Source organism: Aquarana catesbeiana, linkage group LG04, assembly GCF_042186555.1.
Source record: "Aquarana catesbeiana isolate 2022-GZ linkage group LG04, ASM4218655v1, whole genome shotgun sequence".
NCBI lineage: Eukaryota > Metazoa > Chordata > Amphibia > Anura > Ranidae > Aquarana > Aquarana catesbeiana.
Genome location: NC_133327.1, coordinates 58,540,996 through 58,561,022, shown reverse-complemented (window position 1 = coordinate 58,561,022; position 20,027 = coordinate 58,540,996). Strand labels below are relative to the sequence as shown.

General features: G+C 42.1%; 1 protein-coding gene across 3 annotated transcripts in view; it reads left to right on the top strand.

The window, feature by feature from the left end:
- SUPT3H (SPT3 homolog, SAGA and STAGA complex component) overlaps positions 1–20,027 on the top strand; it is a 727,450-nt gene that overhangs the window by 539,838 nt on the left and 167,585 nt on the right. For all 3 annotated transcript variants that reach the window (XM_073625237.1, XM_073625238.1, XM_073625239.1), the window contains one exon: positions 3,724–3,799. In XM_073625237.1, coding sequence (XP_073481338.1) covers positions 3,724–3,799 — 76 coding nt within the window. The remainder of the gene's footprint in view (positions 1–3,723; positions 3,800–20,027) is intronic.

The window sequence follows — 20,027 nt, the reverse complement described above, 5'->3', positions numbered from 1 at the left end:
TACTTTGTAGGAACATACGATCTATCTTCCCTCCTTTGACAGCACAGGGATTTGTGTGTTTACACACACAAATCCCCGAGCTGGCTCTCGTGCATGCAATCGTGCGTGGCTGTCGGTGATCGTGCCTGCCGGCCACTCGCATCGGGTCCCCCGCTGTGCAGCGGGTGCGCGTGCCTGCCTCCGGCGTCGCTCGTGCGCCCTCTGGTGGCTCTCCTGGGCAAATATATATAGGATTTCGCCCAGGAGAGACATTCTGCCGCAGTATATCTGGGGGTTGTAAACCTTTGTGTTTTAAAAAAAAAAAAAACTTCTGGCAATCGCCAGCCCTCAGCCCTCCCCCCGTTTTACTTACTTGAGCCCTGGAATTCACTCAGCGGAGATGCGCTGTCCCTCTCTGCATGGGGTCCCGGCTCTTGATTGGATAGGTTGATAGCAGCGCAGCCATTGGCTCTCGCTGCTGTCAATCAAATCCAATGACGCAGGCGCCCGGGGGGGGGGGGGCGGGGGCGAGTCCGGCATCCGAGTCTATGGACGCAAATGCTGGACTCGAGAGTGTGCCCACAAGGTAACCCCCTGGGAGAGCGCTTCTCCTAAGGGGTCATCTGATGTGAGGAGGAGCCACGAGAGTCACCGGGGGACCCCAGAAGTCGATGATCGGGGCCACTCTGTGCAAAACAAGCTGCACAGTGGAGGTAAGTATGACATGTTTGTTATTTAAAAAAAAAAACAAAAAAAAAACAAGCCTTTACAATCACTTTAATTGAACAAGCTGAAGTTAGAAACTGATTGGCTACCATGTACAGCTGCCCCAGATTTTGCATTCTCCAGTTATATGAAGTCAACTCCAGTGTGTATTTTTGAGTACACTTTAGTGGTTTTTGTTTGCTGGGTTTTTTCCTACTCGAAATGTATGTCATTGGTATATTTTGGCTGGTTCTCTGTGAAAGTATTATTGTTTTTTGAGTTATGGCTTTTTAAGGCTACGTTTAGGAATTAAAGGAGCTTGACTATCAACAAGGAGGCCTTGTAGTGCTGTCAGGGATCTAATAATCCGTGTATCGCTGTAAAGCATCCATCCATCCCAGTTGCTTTAAAAATCTCACAATCTAAAACCCCCTGCTTGTGATTAACCCCTTAGAGCCTCCTAGCCCCTTATGGGGTTTAGGATGGCGGGAGGTGGGGTTTATTATCATGTGACAGCCAATCACGGAGATCACACGATCAGAAAGCGCCCAAACGCTACTTCCAATCGGGAACTGCTGTCTTTACAATAATTCATGCAAATATGCGGCTGCTTTGGCACCAAGGCCCACCTGCTGAGAGGCTGCATATTTGCATGTGGCTGGTGCTAAGGGATTAAGGAAAGGTATTCCCAGAAACACCCCATGGGCACGGCACCTTGACAGAATGTCTGATGTGTAAAAAAAACAAAAAAACATAATGTTCTAAGAAATGATATGCATTGATCTCACTGTGCCCCATCCAGATACTTAGGGGTTGATTTACTAAAACTGGAGTGCAAAATTTGGTGCAGCTACAGTTTTGCTCATAAGTTTACATACTCTGGCAGACTTTATGATTTCTTGGCAATTTTTCAGAGAATCTGAATGATAACACAAAAATGTTTCTTTCACTCATGGTTAGTGTTTGGCTGAAGCCGTTTATTATCAATCAACTGTGTTTACTCTTTTTAAATCATAATCACAACAGAAACTACCCAAATGACCCTGATCAAAAGTTTACATACCCTGGTGATAACATGCACACAAGTTGACACAAAGGGATTTGAATGGCTATTAAAAGGTAACCATCCTCACCTGTGACCTGTTTGCTTGTAATTAGTGTGTGTGTATAAAAGGTCAATGAGTTTCTGGACTCCTGACAGACCCTTGCATCTTTCATTCAGTGCTGCACTAATGTTTCTGGATTCCGAGTCATGGGGAAAGCAAAAGAATTGTCAAAGGATCTGCGGGAAAAGGTAGTTGAACTGTATAAAACAGGAAAGGGATATAAAAAAGATATCCAAGGAAGGATAGAGCCAGAAGAAAGTTATTGCTACGTAAATGCAACAAAGTATCCCGCTTACAATACACCAAACAGCACAGAGACGAGCTTCAAACCTTCTGGCACAAACTTATTTGGAGTGAAGAGATCAAAATTGAGCTTTTTGGCCCCAACCATAAACACTACATTTGTAGAGAAGTCAACAAGACCTATGATGAAAGGTACACCATTCTTACTGTGAAACACGGAGGTAGATCGCTGATGTTTTGGGGATGTGTGAGCTACAAAGGCACAGGAAATTTGGTCAAAATTGATGGCAAGATGAATGCAGTATATTATCAAAAAATACTGGAGGAACATTTGCATTCATCAGCCAGGAAGCTGCGCATGGGACGTACTTGGACATTCCAACATGACAATGATCCAAAACACAAGGCCAAGTCAACCTGTCATTGGCTACAGCAGAATAAAGTGAAGGTTCTGGAGTGGCCATCTCAGTCCCCTGACCTCAATATCATTTAGCCACTCTGGGGAGATCTCAAACGTGCAGTTCATGCAAAACAGCCCAAGAATTTACAGGAACTGGAGGCTTTTTTTTGCCAAGAGGAATTGGCAGCTTTATCATCTGAGAAGATAAAGAGTCTCATCCAAAAATACCACAAAAGACTTCAAGCCGTCATTGATGTTAAAGGGGGAATTATACGGTATTAAGAAATGGGGTATGTAAACTTTTAAACAGGGTCATTTGGGTAGTTTCTGTTGTGATTATGATTTAAAGAGTAAACACAGTAGATTGATAATGAATGGCTTCAGCCAAACACTAATCATGAGTGAAAGAAAAGTTTGTGTTATCATGCATATTCTCTGAAAAATGGTCAAGAAATCATAAATTCTGCCAGGGTATGTAAACTTATGAGCACAACTGTATGCATGGTAGCCAATCAGCTTCTAACTTCAGCTTGGCTCATAGGTTTTCTATGCAGAGCTGCACCAGATTTTGCACTCTCCAGTTTTAGAAAAGCAACCTCTAAGACTCTGTTCACACCTAGGCGATTTGAATCGCTGCAATTCTGCCCACAATTCCAGAATTGCACCAAAGCACTGGACGCATTTGCAGTCATTATTTTTTAATAGCACCAAAACACGCTGCAATTTTTCCCCGATTGTCGAGCAACAATCAAGGCAACAATCGCAACTCCAAACTCTCCTGACTCTGTGCCAAGATTTTGTACCTGAGCCTCTTTGAAGCATTTTTGGAGCAGAGGGAGGCCCGTTCAAATGAATGGCACCACTCCAAAAACACTCCACTACAAAATACAAAAACGCTAAAAAAACCACACTGCAGCAGCTGTCGCTGCGCTATGCTCAGGTGTGAATGGAGCCTTAGCCTTCTAAGAGAACTGACTAGTAATCACCTTAGAATGGAGCTCATGAAAGTGCATATATCCAGTCTACTAACTCACTGAATGTGCTTGTCTGAGATGCTATGTTTAACAAAGTCCCCTGCATGGCTAGGTGCTGCTGTAAAGCATGCAGTGTATTCCTTTGTCATGAAGTGCGTTATAGGACAGTCACTTTATGAGCTAGAGACCACAGCACCATCTAGTCAGCATGTTTCATTCATGTGGCTTTACCGGTTAAATGGTAGGTTGCATCTTTGCAATTTTTTAGCATTTAATATTTGTTATAATTTTCAATTTTTTTTATTTTTTCTTGCAGAGAGCTGAGAAACAAACCCGAGCAATGGATTCAGCGCAGTATGCCGAATTTTGTGAAAGTCGACAACTAAGCTTTTGTAAGTGCAAAGGAACACATTAAAGCAGACCTAAACTTCCCCTAAACCTGACCCTTTTTGTACCACCCTTAGGTCTCATGCACACTGGTTTCTTCAAAATGCTATTTAGTTTAGCAGTGTTTTTGGAGTTTGGCTGTTTATTTCATTGGCCAGAATTTATTCTGGCCATTGAAATAAGTAAACGCTGGCGTTCTAAACACGCCTAGTGTTTAGGCATGTTTAACAGCGTTTACACGCGTTAAAAAGCGGTCAGCGTTTTTTGTGGTGAAAATTCTCACTCCTGAATGTGATTCTAGGGCGTTCAGAAAATATCCTCTAAAACTCTTCTGCTACTCAACTGCTAAAAACATCCATGTGTGCATGGACACATAGACAACCTCTATGTGCACGGACACATGGACAACCTCTATGTGCACGGACACATGGACAACCTCTATGTGCACGGACACATGGACAACCTCTATGTGCATGGACACATGGACAACCTCTATGTGCACGGACACATGGACAACCTCTATGTGCACGGACACATGGACAACCTCTATGTGCACGGACATATGGACAACCTCTATGTGCACGGACACATGGACAACCTCTATGTGCATGGACACATGGACAACCTCTATGTGCATGGACACATGGACAACCTCTATGTGCACGGACACATGGACAACCTCTATGTGCACGGACATATGGACAACCTCTATGTGCACGGACACATGGACAACCTCTATGTGCACGGACACATGGACAACCTCTATGTGCACGGACACATGGACAACCTCTATGTGCACGGACACATGGACAACCTCTATGTGCACGGACGCATGGACAACCTCTGTGTGCAAGGACGCATAGACAACCTCTGTGTGCATGGACGCATAGACAACCTCTGTGTGCATGGACGCATAGACAACCTCTGTGTGCATGGACGCATAGACAACCTCTGTGTGCATGGACGCATAGACAACCTCTGTGTGCATGGACACACAGGGGTTGATTTACTAAAGGCAAATATACTTTAATGTATACTTTATACATTAGGGGAGTTTAAGGGCAGAAAAAAAACACCTAAACCCACAAAAATGTGAGTTTAACAGCAGCAGTGTGCATAAGTCCTTTCAATTACTCCCTGCCCTAGCTATAACATGTTTAATACACCCTTTTATATGGGGAAAGGGTCAAATTGCAGTATTATGAAATATGGACACCTGAACATGCCTACTGCAGCCTTATAAACCCTCCTGTCCTGGTCAAATCTCAGGCATTTCCTGATAGTTTCAAAGCTTTCCTGTCCCTTCCGGCCTCCTGTCCACTTCCTATGCCAATAGGCCCGAAGGTTATTGCTTCTCCTGGGTCCCCTCCCTTCTTCGGCCATTGGAGGCCAATGATGATTTTAAGGGTTTTTAACCACTTGCCCTCTGGAAGATTTATCCCCTTTCATGACCCTTTTCATATTTTTTTGCTATGCAGTGCTGCGTTACTTTAACTGACAATTGCGTGGTCATGCAATGCTGGATCCAAACGAAATTTATATATTTTTTTTTTTCATACAAATTCTTTTGGTGGTATTGGATCACCTCTGGGTTTTTTTTATTGGATAAAAGAAAAAAAAGAAGACAATTTAGAAAAAAAAAAAAGAATATTCTTTACTCTCTGCTATAAAATATATCCCATAAACAAACAAAAAAAATCAAATCTCTTAATACATTTTGGGCAAAATGTATCCTGCTACATGCCTTTGGTTAAAAAAAAAAAAAAAAAGTGTGTATTTGGTTTGTGTGAAAGTTATAGCATCTACAAACTATGGGATATATACTGGAATTTTAATCAATACCTTTTTATACTAGTAATGGCAGCGATCAGCGACTTATTATGGGACTGCGGTGACCAATCTAACACCAACTGACACTGAGTCAGAACTAACTAACTGCAACTGGCATCCCAAATGCTAATAATATGCACTGTCACTGTACTAATGACATTGGGCAGGAAGGGGTTAACATCTAGAGCGATCCAGGGGTTAAATGTGTGCCTAACAAGTGTTTGTGTGTGTGTACTGTGTGCTGCTTTTATTGTGGATCTAGTTTTCAGGGAATGAAAAACTAAATCCCCTGTCACTGAACATAGCTCTGCTGTTTACACTCACAGAGCTGTGTTCTGTGAGACTCAATGCCGAATGCCGGGTCCTGGTGGTCAATCGCTGGCCAGAACCCAGTGATCGGCATGTGCTGTGACGAATCACACAGCACAGCTAGACGGGTGTGCCCCCAACCCAGGAATGCAAAAATCACGTATATATACTGTACGTGATTCTGCACAGAGCGGCCGCCCTGTAGCAGTAAAGCTACATGGCCAGTCTTTAAAGCAGAGTTCCAATAAAAATAAAAAAATTAAAAGTCAGCAGCTACAAATACTGCAGCTGCTGACTTTTAATAATCAGACACTTACCTGTCCCAGGGTCCAGCGATGCGGACCCTGCTACAGAAGCAGGTCAAAAATCCCAACTTTAATGCATACTTTTCTTAAAAGTGTAATAGTTTTTTGCAGAGAGTGTGGAGTTAAGAAGGTCTGTAGGAGCCAAATTTATTCTGACTCCTGTATTGTCTGTTTGTAATACTCTACACAGGGAAAGCAGCAGATACAATGTTGCTTATCGTAAGGATAAGCTTGGTCAAATATACCATGGGTTCCTTTTCATTTGTGAAAAGACTGCTCTAAATAAAGTCCCAAATGGTATATTTAACTAATAGCAGGATGACCGCATGAGGTTTTCTTGGAAATACATTGTGGACTGGCATGCAGTAAGATGAAGATTAGTTAGGACAGGCCAGCTAAGATGTGACTAAGCATGCTGTAGGATCACGCATAGTGGAAAAGACAGCTGCACAATGAAGGTTGTGATATGACAAAGACAATGGTGCATTATGCTGACCCTTCGCATTTTCTGCTTACTCATTGCCTGTTTGAGACTCTATTAGTAACACATTTTTTTTTATTATTATTAGTAGTGCCACCATTCAGTTAGCTGTTAGAGATAAACACATCACACATGCGTTGCAGATTTTACTAGTGTATTTTTTTACCTTTTTTTTCCCTTGTAGTTTTTCTCTTTGTAAAAATAATGATAAAAGGATAGACCTTATATATAATATAATCTTCAATAGCCCCAAAAGATATAAATCCATGTTTATGAAAACCATATACCTTTACTTTTAAAGACACTGCTTTAAGCATAAGTCCAGGCATTGACATGTTATTATTGTGACGGACCGCCTGGCACGCCGACTGGGTTCCTCCGCCAAACGGTGCCTCCTGCCCTCCAAACCCTTCCAGCAGACCGGTAGCTAATACTGGCCCTTTACCCCAAGCATCATATGCAGACAAGATGTTTAGGTAAAACCAAAGGAAATTAACTTAACAGTCACCACATGAACAATAAAAACAAATATTACACATTGGGGGTAAACATCCCACAATGGTTAGGTAACGAGGTATAGTTGACACAAGACTAGTCCCATCCTCTAGGAATCTGCAGGAGGATTAGCAAACAGACAGAAACAATAGGCTACTCAATTAACAAGGGGAATTCACACCTGGGAGGAAAACAATGGGAGAAAGACACTTCACACTTTGACAGGATTGGCAAACACAGGTACACATTAGAACAGTAAACACATAACACAGATTACACATAACAGCAAGAGACCCCAGCATCAGGTTGTTTTGAGCAAATTATAATCTTCTGCTTTGAGTCTAGGAGGGGGTTGAAGCAGTCTATGCTGGTTTGGGCAAGGGTGTATAAAAATCAATGATTTTTTTTAAACAATCCAAAAAAAACTTTTTTTTTTTTAATTTCAATCGATTTTTTTTATTTTTATTAAATTTATTTTAATAAAATGCTTTTGGAGTAAAAATCTAAGGATACTCTTCTATTTAAGCTACATTAATAATTTAGTTTATTCAGCATGAAATGGAGCTAAGTTATGTAGCATGACCATGAGATAAAACAAAGTTCAGGAATATTTCTTTATCCCATTGTTTTGCCTCTATGTACATCACAAACTGTATGATTTAATCGGTTCTGATATCACTATTTTACTAACCTGACAGCTTATTATTCTAAATAGGAAACCTTCATTTTGTTTGCAAATATTAAAGATTCTAACTACCAGCAAGAATAAGTCCTTACATTTAAAGAGCACCTGTCATTTCAGATCCATCATGGCAGTGCGTGTTAGTGGGCACCCACTCACCTGCTGCCGCCACATCCCTCTCCTTGTTGTGTTACTGCCGCATCACCAGCCGTCCCATTAAAGTGATTGGGAGTAAATGGGACTGTCGGTGAGTCAACAGCGGGTCAGAGGAAGAGCCGCTGCAGGACAGAGATGACAGTTCCTCTTTAAAAATTAAGATTTAAAATCGAGTTGATTTAAATCAAGCCTTTTTACTAGTGATTTCAATCATGATTTAAATCGTATTTTAAATTGACTTGATTTAAATCGAATCCATCCTGGTTTAACTGTTGATTTTTTACCCCAAATATGTATGCAGGTCCTTCAGTTCTCAGACTCTGTGTGTTTCAGGGAGACATGGATTGAATCCAAAGGTCCCCCAGACGCACACCTCCCAAAGACTAAAGCCCCCTCAAATGCCAGGGCCCATAGTCAGGCAAGAGGCTAGCTTGCAGTCCCCTCCAAAAGTCCCTGTCCCAGTTGGGTCTGTCACAATTATTATTAATATGCAGGATTTATATTGCGCCAACAGTTTTTACTACAATTTAATACGGTAGGAATCAGAGGGCCCTGCTCAGAGCTTACAATCTAAGAGGTCAAACGTTGCTATGTGTGTGACATACCTGGCCAATGCCAATGAAAGCTGGAAATCACTGACGTGGACAGTGCTACTTCAGCGATATCCACTTGCTTCTGGCTCCCATGCTGAGAAGCCAGCCTGATGCATTGTGAATACAAGAAATCAGCCGCTCAGTACGGGCGCCATTGAGAAAATGGTTTGCATTGTCTGATTGAATGCAAAGCATTCTCTGATCAGACGAGGTGGTGGGCGTAATGTTTGCAAAGCATTCTCTAAATAACGCTTATGCCAAACGGTTAATCTTCTTCACAATGCAGGAGGGCAGCCACTTGGCGTTGGACCCCAAAGCGATTGGGGATCACTGAAGTAGCGGTCTACTTCAGTGATTTCCAGCTTCTAACGGCATTGGCCAGGTATGACCTTTACATAGCTACATTGTTCCATTGGGCCTCTGCAAAGGCCCCCACAACCCTTAACACCTTATAGTCTTTTTGCCTGTGCTCACTCACTGTTACTTCCTCTGCCATTGCCTGCACTTGAAACACCAGTATCAGCAACTAGGAAAGTGGTGACATTGCTTCCTCAGTCATGTGACTGGTGGAGGTGCTTGAGCTGAGCAATTGGCTGCTAGTCTCGAGCGCTGTCCCAGGAAGAAGTTCAAGGAGATAAATCATCTAAAATCTAGGAAAACTTCTGTACAATAAATAATTTTCTGATCATTTTTATACATTTTTTTAATCTACTCATCAAACCATTTAATAATGTACTGTACCTAAATATCAGAAGGTAGTGCATGTATTATTTTTGCGTGAAATGAATAGCCATTGTTTAACAGATACCTGTGGTTATTGTCTATCAATCAATCCTCGTTGATGTCAGATCAGTCTTTTTTTTTTTTTTGCCTATAATGATAAACAATTTAACCGGTTCCCGACCGGCTCACGCAGATATACTGCGGCAGAATGGCTCTCCTGGGCGAAATCCTGTATGGGTACGCCCTACCCTTTTTCAGCCACCAGAGGGCATGCCCCACTGCATGGCAGGGAACCGAATGGGCATGATCGCCGCTGGCCACGCACGAGAGTCAGCATGGGGATTTGTGTGTGTAAACACACAAATCCCTGTGCTGTCAGAGGAGAGAAGCCATGTCGTTTGTTCCTACTAAGTTGGAAAAACGATATGTATCCTCTCCTAGTCACTCCCATCCCCCTACAGTTAGAATCACTGCCTAGGACACACAGTTAACCCCTTAATCGCCCCCTAGTGTTAACCCCTTCCCTGCCAGTGACATTTACACAGTAATCAGTGCATTTTTATAGCACTGATCGCTGTATAATTGTCTATGATCCCAAAAAAGTGTCCAATATGTCCGCCATAATGTCGCAGTCTCGATAAAAATCGCAGATCACCACCATTACTAGTAAAAAATAAATAATAAAAATGGCATAAATCTTTCCCATAGTTTGTAGATGATATAAAATTTGCGCAAACCAATCAATATATGCTTATTGTGATTATTTTTACCAAAAATATGTAGAAGAATATATATATTGGCCTAAACTGATGAAGAAACGTATTTTTTTTTTAAATTGTGGGGTATTTATTATAGCAAAAAGTAAAAAATATTGGTTTTTTTTTTTTTTTTGCAAAATTGTCGCTCTTTTTTTGTTTATAGCGCAAAAAATAAAAATCGCAGAGGTGATCAAATACCACCAAAAGAAAGCTCTATTTGTGTGAAAAAAAGGATGTCAGTTTTGTTTGGGTACAACGTCGCATGACCGTGCAATTGTCAGTTAAAGCGACGCAGTGCCGAATTGTAAATTGTAAATTGTGGGGTATTTATTATAGCAAAAAGTAAAAAATATTGTTTTTTTTTTTTTTTTTTGCAAAATTGTCGCTCTTTTTTTGTTTATAGCGCAAAAAATAAAAATCGCAGAGGTGATCAAATACCACCAAAAGAAAGCTCTATTTGTGTGAAAAAAAGGATGTCAGTTTTGTTTGGGTACAACGTCGCATGACCGTGCAATTGTCAGTTAAAGCGACGCAGTGCCGAATTGTAAAAAATGGCCTGGTCATTGAGCAGCCAAATCTTCTATGGCTGAAGTGGTTAATGACATTATTATATATATGCACAATATAATATATGCTCTAAAAACCTTGTTTTTGTGGATTGGTTCATTGAAAGCAACCCACTCCCTTTGCAGATGACATTTTATCTCTACAGTTTTTAAGCCTCATGCAAACTGGACGTTATATAAAATCGGCATTAGCGTTAGCTGTAGAATGCCGTGTTAAAAAACGCAAGTTTTGCAGCATTTTTTCACTAGTGTCTTGCCACGTTTTACAGCGTTTTTGCATTAGCGTTTTGCTGTGTTTGCTTTTTTTTTTTTTTTAGCAAAACTATACTCCCACAAAAGCTTGAGGCTCAAAAAATCAGCCCCAGTTTGCTGCGTTTAACCACGTTTTTCAGCGTTAGAGCGTTTTTACAGCTGAAAAACTCTTCTACAAACACTGTAGTTCTGGCTTTTTATTCCCAGCCTGAAAACACCCCTGCCAAAAAACACTGATAACAGCCTATGTGTGCATGGACACATAGATAACATGCAGGGGAATTTGCACTCTTTGTTTGTTCTGACCTTGTCACTGACACAGTAAATGAAGGAAAATACTATGTTTTACAACTATCATGAGAACAAGAAGTCAGGAGAAATCTTTCAATGGCGACAAATGTTCTGGTGACAGCTTTCTTGTGTTTCCAGGACAGGAAGTGAACGTAAATCCCCCCAGGAGGATACAGACAACTAAAAATAACCTAAAAGGGGATTTGGCCATTCCCACACAATACAGTAACATATAGTATATATCGAAGAGAAAGTTTCTCCCTGGGTACTCAAAGCTCTTTATATGCTGTTGGGATAGATCAATGGTGAGTGAGCCATCTTGGGTGAACTCAATAGAATATCATACTACAGCCAATTTAGATGGGTGCCATTTAACCTACCAGCATGTCTTTGACATGTAGGAAGAAACCAGAGTACCTGGGGGAAAGTGAACACAGAATGCAAACTGGAAGTGATTGCTGCAAGTTTGGCGCAAAGACCACCAAGTCACTGTGCTGCCCTCATACACTCATTTTCTATAGATTCACCTGCCACTTGCTCAGTTCTCACCAAGCAAAAGTGACATAACCGCACCTTCCTGGGAGCTTCCTTGTTGTTTTTTTTATATTAATAGTGCTGCTTGCTAATGCCTAGCAGCCCTACCCGAGCAGCATGCTGGAGACTAAGGCTGGCCATACACCTATAGATTATCTGCAGATTTTCTATAGTTAGATGGAAAAAGTGGGAGATTCCTCCATCCACACAGTTTAGCGAACATGGAGAGATCTGTTGCACATTTTCTATCTAACCATAGAAAGTCTGTAGATAATCTATATGTGTATGGCCAGCTTAAGGCTGGGTTCACACTGATCCAAAGTGGATGTGGGTTTTTCCGCATGTAATTCGCATGAGATTTGACGGTGACCAGCTCTCAATGGAGCCGGTTCACACAGCTCCGGGGTGGCTGTGGTTCGTACTGGAAAAGGGTCCCTTGCGTCTTTGGCTGTGTTTCAGGTGCAAATTCAGCCAGAAATTCAGACCTGATTCGCACCTGAATCGATGTATGGGGACGCACCGGATCCCCTGCTATGAGCCACGGCTGCAGCAAGTGTGAACCCGGCCTAAGACTGCTGTGTTTTGTGTGAGAGCAGTGCTAAGTATATCGGTGGTCTGTCACACCCTGTGCACATTTCTCCAATCAACAACGCTGCTTAGGGAATGTGAGAATTGTTGATAGGGCATGTGGAACACCTCAGATCCTTTTGCTTTCACTTAAAACACAGCAGTCCACACCTCTTTATAGCTACCAGAGAAGGGCTGCTATGCATTTCTTTGGAGCAATATTACTAAAAATGTAAAAATAGGTTTATTTTTTTTATGCAGCCTCACTTCATAGCAACATAAAAATAGCTACAATTGGGCTCTTATGGTGAAAAAAATCATGCAATGGATTTTGTGACCTAACTTTTATATACAAAATATCAGAGAATTAATCAATTATCTACATAATACAAAATATCAGAGAATTAATCAATTATCCACATAGAGCTAACACTGCTCCAGATTGGTCTGCACTCACCAGCCCACATACTTTTGTGAAATTTTTTTTTTTTTTTTTTCAATCAAATGATTCATGTTGGTGAACTTGCCACATTCTTCAGTATTGTTTACTGAATTGACAACCCAAAATGAATTTCCCAGGACAAAAAAATTTAGCATATCCAGCAATACTCAACCAAAAAAAACAACCCCAAAAAACCCAAAACAAAAAATAAATGTATCCAATTGATCACAATTATACCTAAAAATGAATAATATTAAAATATAAATAAATGCCAAATGTCCACTCGTTATTCCATTAAAGTATCCAAATCACTCCACACAACATGCTCCAGTGACACCCGCTTCCCGCAGGACACACACTCACCAAATGTAATTTTCTCTCATTCTCATGATCGGCTAAATATAATGCTTTATATTGTATCCAGTGATAATAGCACAGGGATAGGCTATGTTTCAGGGGGCATCACTAGAGAGAAGAACATTTGGTGGGGTCAGCAAAAAAATATGCTTTTTGAAGTGATAACTTTATCCCCCAATCTAGAATATATTTACACACATTTTTGAAAGACAAAACAAATTAGACCCTATAGCTTTTCCATAGAAAAGTTTGTTGTTTTGTCTGAAATGGCATAGGGGTTAAGTTATGTTATCAGTTCAGAAAGTGCTTCGCTGGGTTCTTCTTTAAACAAAGAAACAACTTCCCAAGCATTTTATTTTGTTCTAAATTTGATTCAGCCGTCACAGCGCAGCTGAACCTAGCCCGAGTCCATCTGCAAAACATTAGGAGACTGGTACTTCAGATCACAGTCATTCCAGTAAATGAGAGGTTTGTGATAAAGCCTTTTTTAAACCTAAAAATTATAATCAAGCCTCCATATAAATGCATATAAAAGTAGAATGAAAACTGCTGAGCTATGGGATGACAGTGGGTACAGGAATAGCATAGATAAACTCTCCAGGCATCGGTTTCCTGTGTGTCCTTGCTCTGTAGGACATTTCGTGCCATCACTGTAGGACATGTCTCGTTGTTAAAATGCTGTTTTGCCTCCTCTACATAGATCGGAAAATAAATTACCTGAGTATTGTGTATATGGTGGTCAGGCAGCATTGCAATTTTGAGTATATGCCAAAGGCTGATGGTATCTGTGGTCTGCCTTCCATGTCCATTCCACCACATAGTGGCCACTATCTCATCTGAAACCAGAATAATTGTAGTGCATGAAGACAATGGCACCTCCCGCTTGACCACTGTCCGCAAGGACAAATCAGTACTGTCGCCTTTTGCGGCCACTATGAACAATTCACCAGCTGTCCACCAGAGCTGCTTTTCATAACAACAAAGGTGTTATATAGATTACTAATGGAAGCAGCTGTTAAATGGTCAACTTTTTAGAACACCAAAAACTTGTCTTTTGCAAGGCTTTGCCAGGCACACTCGTGCGTATTGAAATATTTACAAAAACAAGTCATGTAACCGTCTGTATTGCCTAAATAAACCATCCTCAGCATCCCAGTGAAGTATCAGGGGATGAAACAAACAAAGAACTGGGGGCTAGAAGAGATTAGTTGTTCTCAGTACAAAGATCTTGGTGCACAAGAGATATTTTTGGTGCTAACAGCTCCAGCATCTCGTAAGGTAAGTGTCCCGAAGTCAGGTAGACAAACACTAGGGCAATTTAATTCCTAAAGCCGGCCATACACTAGTAGATTTCCAAAGGAACATTCGTATGAACATCTGTACAAAAATTCTAGTCAGTACATTAGATGAATTGACCGAAAGTCGTTTGAAAGTACTACAAAATTTTGTTTGCTTTTAAGATTTGTTTTTGGAACAAATGACCATTCCTGAAAGTGAAAACCACATTTAGTGTTGACTGTTGACTGCAGACTTTGAGGGGGCCAGACTGTGGCTAGTGAGAGTAGAAAATGCCCGATGGGAGTAAACAATGCCCCATCATTGGTGTCAGTGGGAAGAATAGTGCCCCATCGTTGGTATCAGTAGGAAAAATTGCTCCCTTTTGTTGGTGTCAGTGGGAGGAATAGTGCCCCATTGTTGATGTCAGTGAGAGGAATAGTGGCCCATCGTTGAGATCAGTGGGAAAAATTGTGCCCTTTCGTTGGTGCCAGTGGGAATAATAGGGCCCCATCATTGATATCAGTGGGAGGAATAGCGCCCCATCATTGGTGTCAGTGGAAATAATAGTGCCCCATCATTGATATCAGTGGAGGGAATAGTGCCCCATCATTGGCATCAGTGGGAATAATGGTGCCCCATCATTGATATCAGTGGAAGGAATAGTGCCCCATCATTGGTGTCAGTGGGAGGAATAGTGCCCCATCATTGGTGTCAGCTAGAAGAATAGTGCCCCATCATTGTCAGTGGAAGGAATAGTGTCCCATCATTGTTGTCAGTGGAAAGAATAGTGCCTTGCCACTGATGTCAGTGGGAGGAATAGTGCCCCGTTGTTGGTATCATTGAGAGGAACAGTGCCCCAGGGGCTACATAAAGGCAAGCGAAGGGCCACATCCACCTCCTGGGGCCGCAGTTTTGGAGACCACTGGCGTGTGACCAGCTTTAAACACATGGTCAAATGACAAACAAACTTCTGGGAAGTTGTGCCACTAACATTAGAAATGTGATAGGGCGCGGGAGGTAATCAGAGACCACTGTATGGTACACCAGGAACTGATGAGCTGTGGTCCCTAATAGCGGGGGTTTGCGCTCACGGGGACACTTCTACAGCGCAAGCGCGGAACGAACAGGTGACGCGTGCGCACTGAGACATCCTCTGCAAATTAGGGATGGGAGGAGATATAAGGAGTGACTGGCGTTTAGAGCGGCCTATCCCATGATTAAGTCACAGGCGTGACGAAACATGTCGGGGGCGTGGCCGAGCTAAGGTGAACACCACGTACAAGTGACAGAAGGAAGCGAGCGTTGCGGTTTGCCTACCGGGGGAGACAGCGGAGTCATCCGACAGGCAGGCGAGGAGAGGGTGAGAGACACTTCATACACGCCAGCTGTGGTTGGGTCCGCCGTGACCGTATACCCCTTAGGAGGTTTATCCAAGTTGCTGTGTTGTTCCTGCGATAACAGATTGCTGTGGAATTTGCTGTGCTTTTCAATTTTTCACACAATGTGAGTGGAACTTTTGGAGTGTGATTTGCAGTGTGTGTTAATAAATTTGTTATGTTATCACACTATTGGGAGTCTTTTTTAATTTGCATATGGAACGGATTTCCGGATGGAGGAAATTTTTAACCCTTTCCAGCTGACCTGGATCTCTATGCTTTAAAGCATCATACGAAAGTGGAGGCATGAGGAGCTGGTGAGTGGATTTTCACTGGGAGAAGGTTCACTGAACACGCAGGTGTGGTGGAAGGAGCTCATAGAAGATAATTACACCCCTGTAATTAAAAGGACTTGCTGTGGCACATTATTTGATGTCTTTTTGATCACGATCAGACACTTTTTTATTTTTGTGGATCGTTTCACATTTTTAACGTCATTGTCACACAGGGATTGTGTGTCACACAAGGATTGTTACAAGCATTGATTGTTTGCATTTTTTGTGTTGTCACTACGCAAGGATTCATTTATACAAATTATAGAAGCAGTATTGGCACTAAGTCACTTTTTTGTACTTTTATTTTGGTGTTTACTATTTATGTATGTATTTATGGTTTTAGGATATACCTGTAAATAGGTGTTCACTAGATTAGTTATTTCACTGTAAGAGGTGGGAATAGTTTTGCAGGAAGCGCCACGTTTTATTTCTTCACGTGGGGTGTACAGTATTTCACCATAGACACGTTATAGATTTAAATATATATGTTGAATTGTAGTACACTACGTGGCAGCTAGAGTTAGGCTATACCAACCGTTGGTAGTCATCATCAAGGTTGACTCTCTGAGGCGCAGTGGTGGGTAACTGAGTATAGGGGGGGATTATACTTAGGAGAACCGTTCAGTAGCAAATGACAAACAGGCTTGATGTTCTGGTCTTGCTTTAACCACTTGACCTCCGGAAGATTTACCCCCCTTCCTGACCAGGCCATTTTTTGCAATACGGCACTGCGTTACTTTAACTGACAATTGCGCGGTCATGCTGCGCTGTAACCAAATAAAATGTATGTCCTTTTTTCCCACAAATAGAGCTTTCTTTTGGTGGTATTTGATTACCTTTGTTTTTTTTTATATTTTGCGCTATAAACAAAAAAAAAAATTTTAAAAATGAAAATTTTGAAAGAAGAACTATATTTTTTACTTTCTGCTATAAAACATATCCAATAAAAAAAATTGAAAAAATCAAATTTCCTCATAAATTTAGGCCAATATGTATTCTGCTACATATTTTTGGTAAAAAAAAATCCCAATAAATTGATTGGTTTGCGCAAAAGTTATAGCGTCTACAAACTATGGGATATATAATTATTTCATTTTTATTTTTATTTTTTTTTTTACTAGTAAAAAATTGCAGCAATCAGCGACTTATAGCGGGACTGCGATATTGCATCAGACACTGACATTTTTGACACTTTTTTGGGAACCAGTGACACTAATGCAATGATCAGTGCTAATAAATATGCACTCTCACTGTACTAATGACACTGGCTGGGAAGGGGTTAACGGGTGATCAAGGGGTTAACTGTGTGCCTAGCCAGTGTTTTTGTACAGTGTGGGAGGTGCTTTTACTAGGGGAAGACATGGATCCTTGTCCCTGCTTTGCAGAAACACAGGATCCATGCCTTCCCTACTAACAGAATGGTGATCTGCCTTGTTTACATAGGCAGACTGCCATTCTGCCTCTGTAGCGAATGATCGGCGAGTGGCGGTGGACATCGAGTCCGCGGTACCCGCAGATCAGCTCCCACTGTGTATAATTACAGCGGGAGCGGGCCACCGGCAGCGTGCTTGCGCACCCCCCTACCCGAAAGTGTTGGATCGCGCACTAGGTACGTGATCTGGTGGAGCAGTGTCACTTTGTCGCCATATATGTAAGTGGTTAAAATCCAAAATGGAGTCAGGTATTCACAGCCCAAAATCTGAGATGCAGTGCTAAAGGTAACAGTTTATGGCTGATCATTACAGTAATGCTAGTTTTACACTTGTGGTTGAACCACATCTTTATTGCCCTCTAACCGCTCTCCTTAAGCTGCAAATGTAGCAGGGGGGGGGGGTACAAAATGTCCCCTCTATCGAGCATAGTGGGCAGTACCACCCATTGAATATTACCTATTGATCTGCATGAGGCTGCAATGTGATGATGTAGGTTTTTAGGGGTAAGACCCCTTTCACACTGGGGCGGTTTGCAGGCGTTATTGCGCTAAAAATACCGCCTGCAAACCGACCCAAAACAGCCGCTGCTGTTTGTTCAGTGTGAAAGCCCGAGGGCTTTCACACTGAAGCAGTGCGCTGGCAGGAGAAGAAAAAAACTCCTGCAAGCCGCATCTTTGGAGCGGTGAAGGAGCGGTGTATCCACCGCTCCTTCACCGCTCCTGGCCATTGAAATCAATGGGGCAGCGCGGCAATACCGCGGCTATAGCCGCGCTATGCGAGCGGTTTTAACCCTTTTTCGGCCGCCAGCGGGGGTTAAAACCGCACCGCTATTGGCCGAATACAGCCGCAAAAACGACGGTAAAACAGCGCTAAAAATAGCGCTGTTTTACCGCCGACACCCCCACCGCCCCAGTGTGAAAGGGGCCTAAGAACAGACAGTGTGGAGGTGACGCAACACCTCCTCATCGCCTGTTAAGCGATCCACTGTGGAAGAATTTAAAGTGGTTCTAAAGCCTCAAGGTTCTATGCATTAAGGTAAAAAGAAAATTCTCTGCTGCAGGATCCCCCCCAGCCTCCCCTCCCACCTTATTTTTACCTGAGCCTGATCCGATCCAGTGACGTACACAAGAGCAGTGGCTCTCGCTGCTGTCTCCCTCCTCATTGGGCAGATTGATAGCAGTGGGAGCCTGCTGTTGTCAATCAAATGCTGTAATGAGGGAGTGGGGGGTTTCCTGTTTCCCAGTCATTTTAATAGGCGCAGACAGGGTGGCTTAGGAGCGCGCCCGCACGGGTGCCCCCATGGAAATCGCTTTTCCATGGGGGGGGGGGACTCACCAAAGGGCAAGGGGCCTGGAGCGCCGACGGGGGACCCCAGAAAAGGAGGATTGGAGCTGCTCTGTCCAAAACTATTGCACACAGCAGGAAAGTATAACATGTTTGTTTTTTTGATTAAAATAAAATTAAGATTTAATGTTACTTTAAAATCTACATTTGCATGGCCCAATCTGGATGCATGCTAGATAACCAACTGGCCTATTTTTTAGTTGAGAGAGGAAACTGGAGCAATCAGTTTGGGGATCAGGGGAACATACAAACTCTATGCAGATGTTATTCACTGTATTGCCTATATACGTTAAAAGATTCTAAGTATTTTGCACATCATTACCAGATTATTTTCTGCTAGTCATTACTGTGAACTTACTGATATCTTTCAGTAAGTGTGCGAAGTGCAAAATGACATCTTTACTATAAGACCCCTTTCACACCAAGGCGCTTCAAAAACGCCCTAAAACGCCTTAGCGTTATTACCGCGTTTTTACTGCGTTTAGGGGCCTTAGCGGTAAAATTAACGCACCGCTGCAGGCGTTTTAACAGCGTTTTTCAAGCGTTATTGCAGCATGTGTTATTGATTCTATCTTTCTGCTTGCATGTTTATCCTTTGTGATATCATGTAAAACAAGCAGTGTCTTGTAAAGTAACAAGCAGTGTCTTGTTTTACTTCAGATCTTCATTTTTCTCGGATTAATTCTTTTTTTTGGCACTTTGATTTAGTTTTTTTGGCACTTTGATGGTCTGTTTAATCATTCTGACCTTCCCACAAGTTCAGTCCTGTTGTTGTAGATGCTCTCTTTTCTGCTTGCATGTTTACCTTTTTGTGAGATCATGTGAATTTTCTACAGCTCAGGGCGGATTATAGGCGCTATTCAGGCGTTTTTACAGCGTTTTCAATTCATTTCAATGGAGAGAAGCGTTTTTGAAGCGCTTTTTTCAACGCCCAAAAGCTCCTCCAAAGATGCTGCTTGCAGGACTTTTCTCAATGCCCCGCCAGCGCAACGCCTCTGTGTGAAAGGGTGAAAGGGTCCATTGAGATGCATGGGGAGCATTTTAATAGCGTTGTTTTTAGCGCTAAAACGCTGCAAAAATGCCTTGTTGTGAAAGGGGTCTACATACACAATAGGTTCCAGCATTG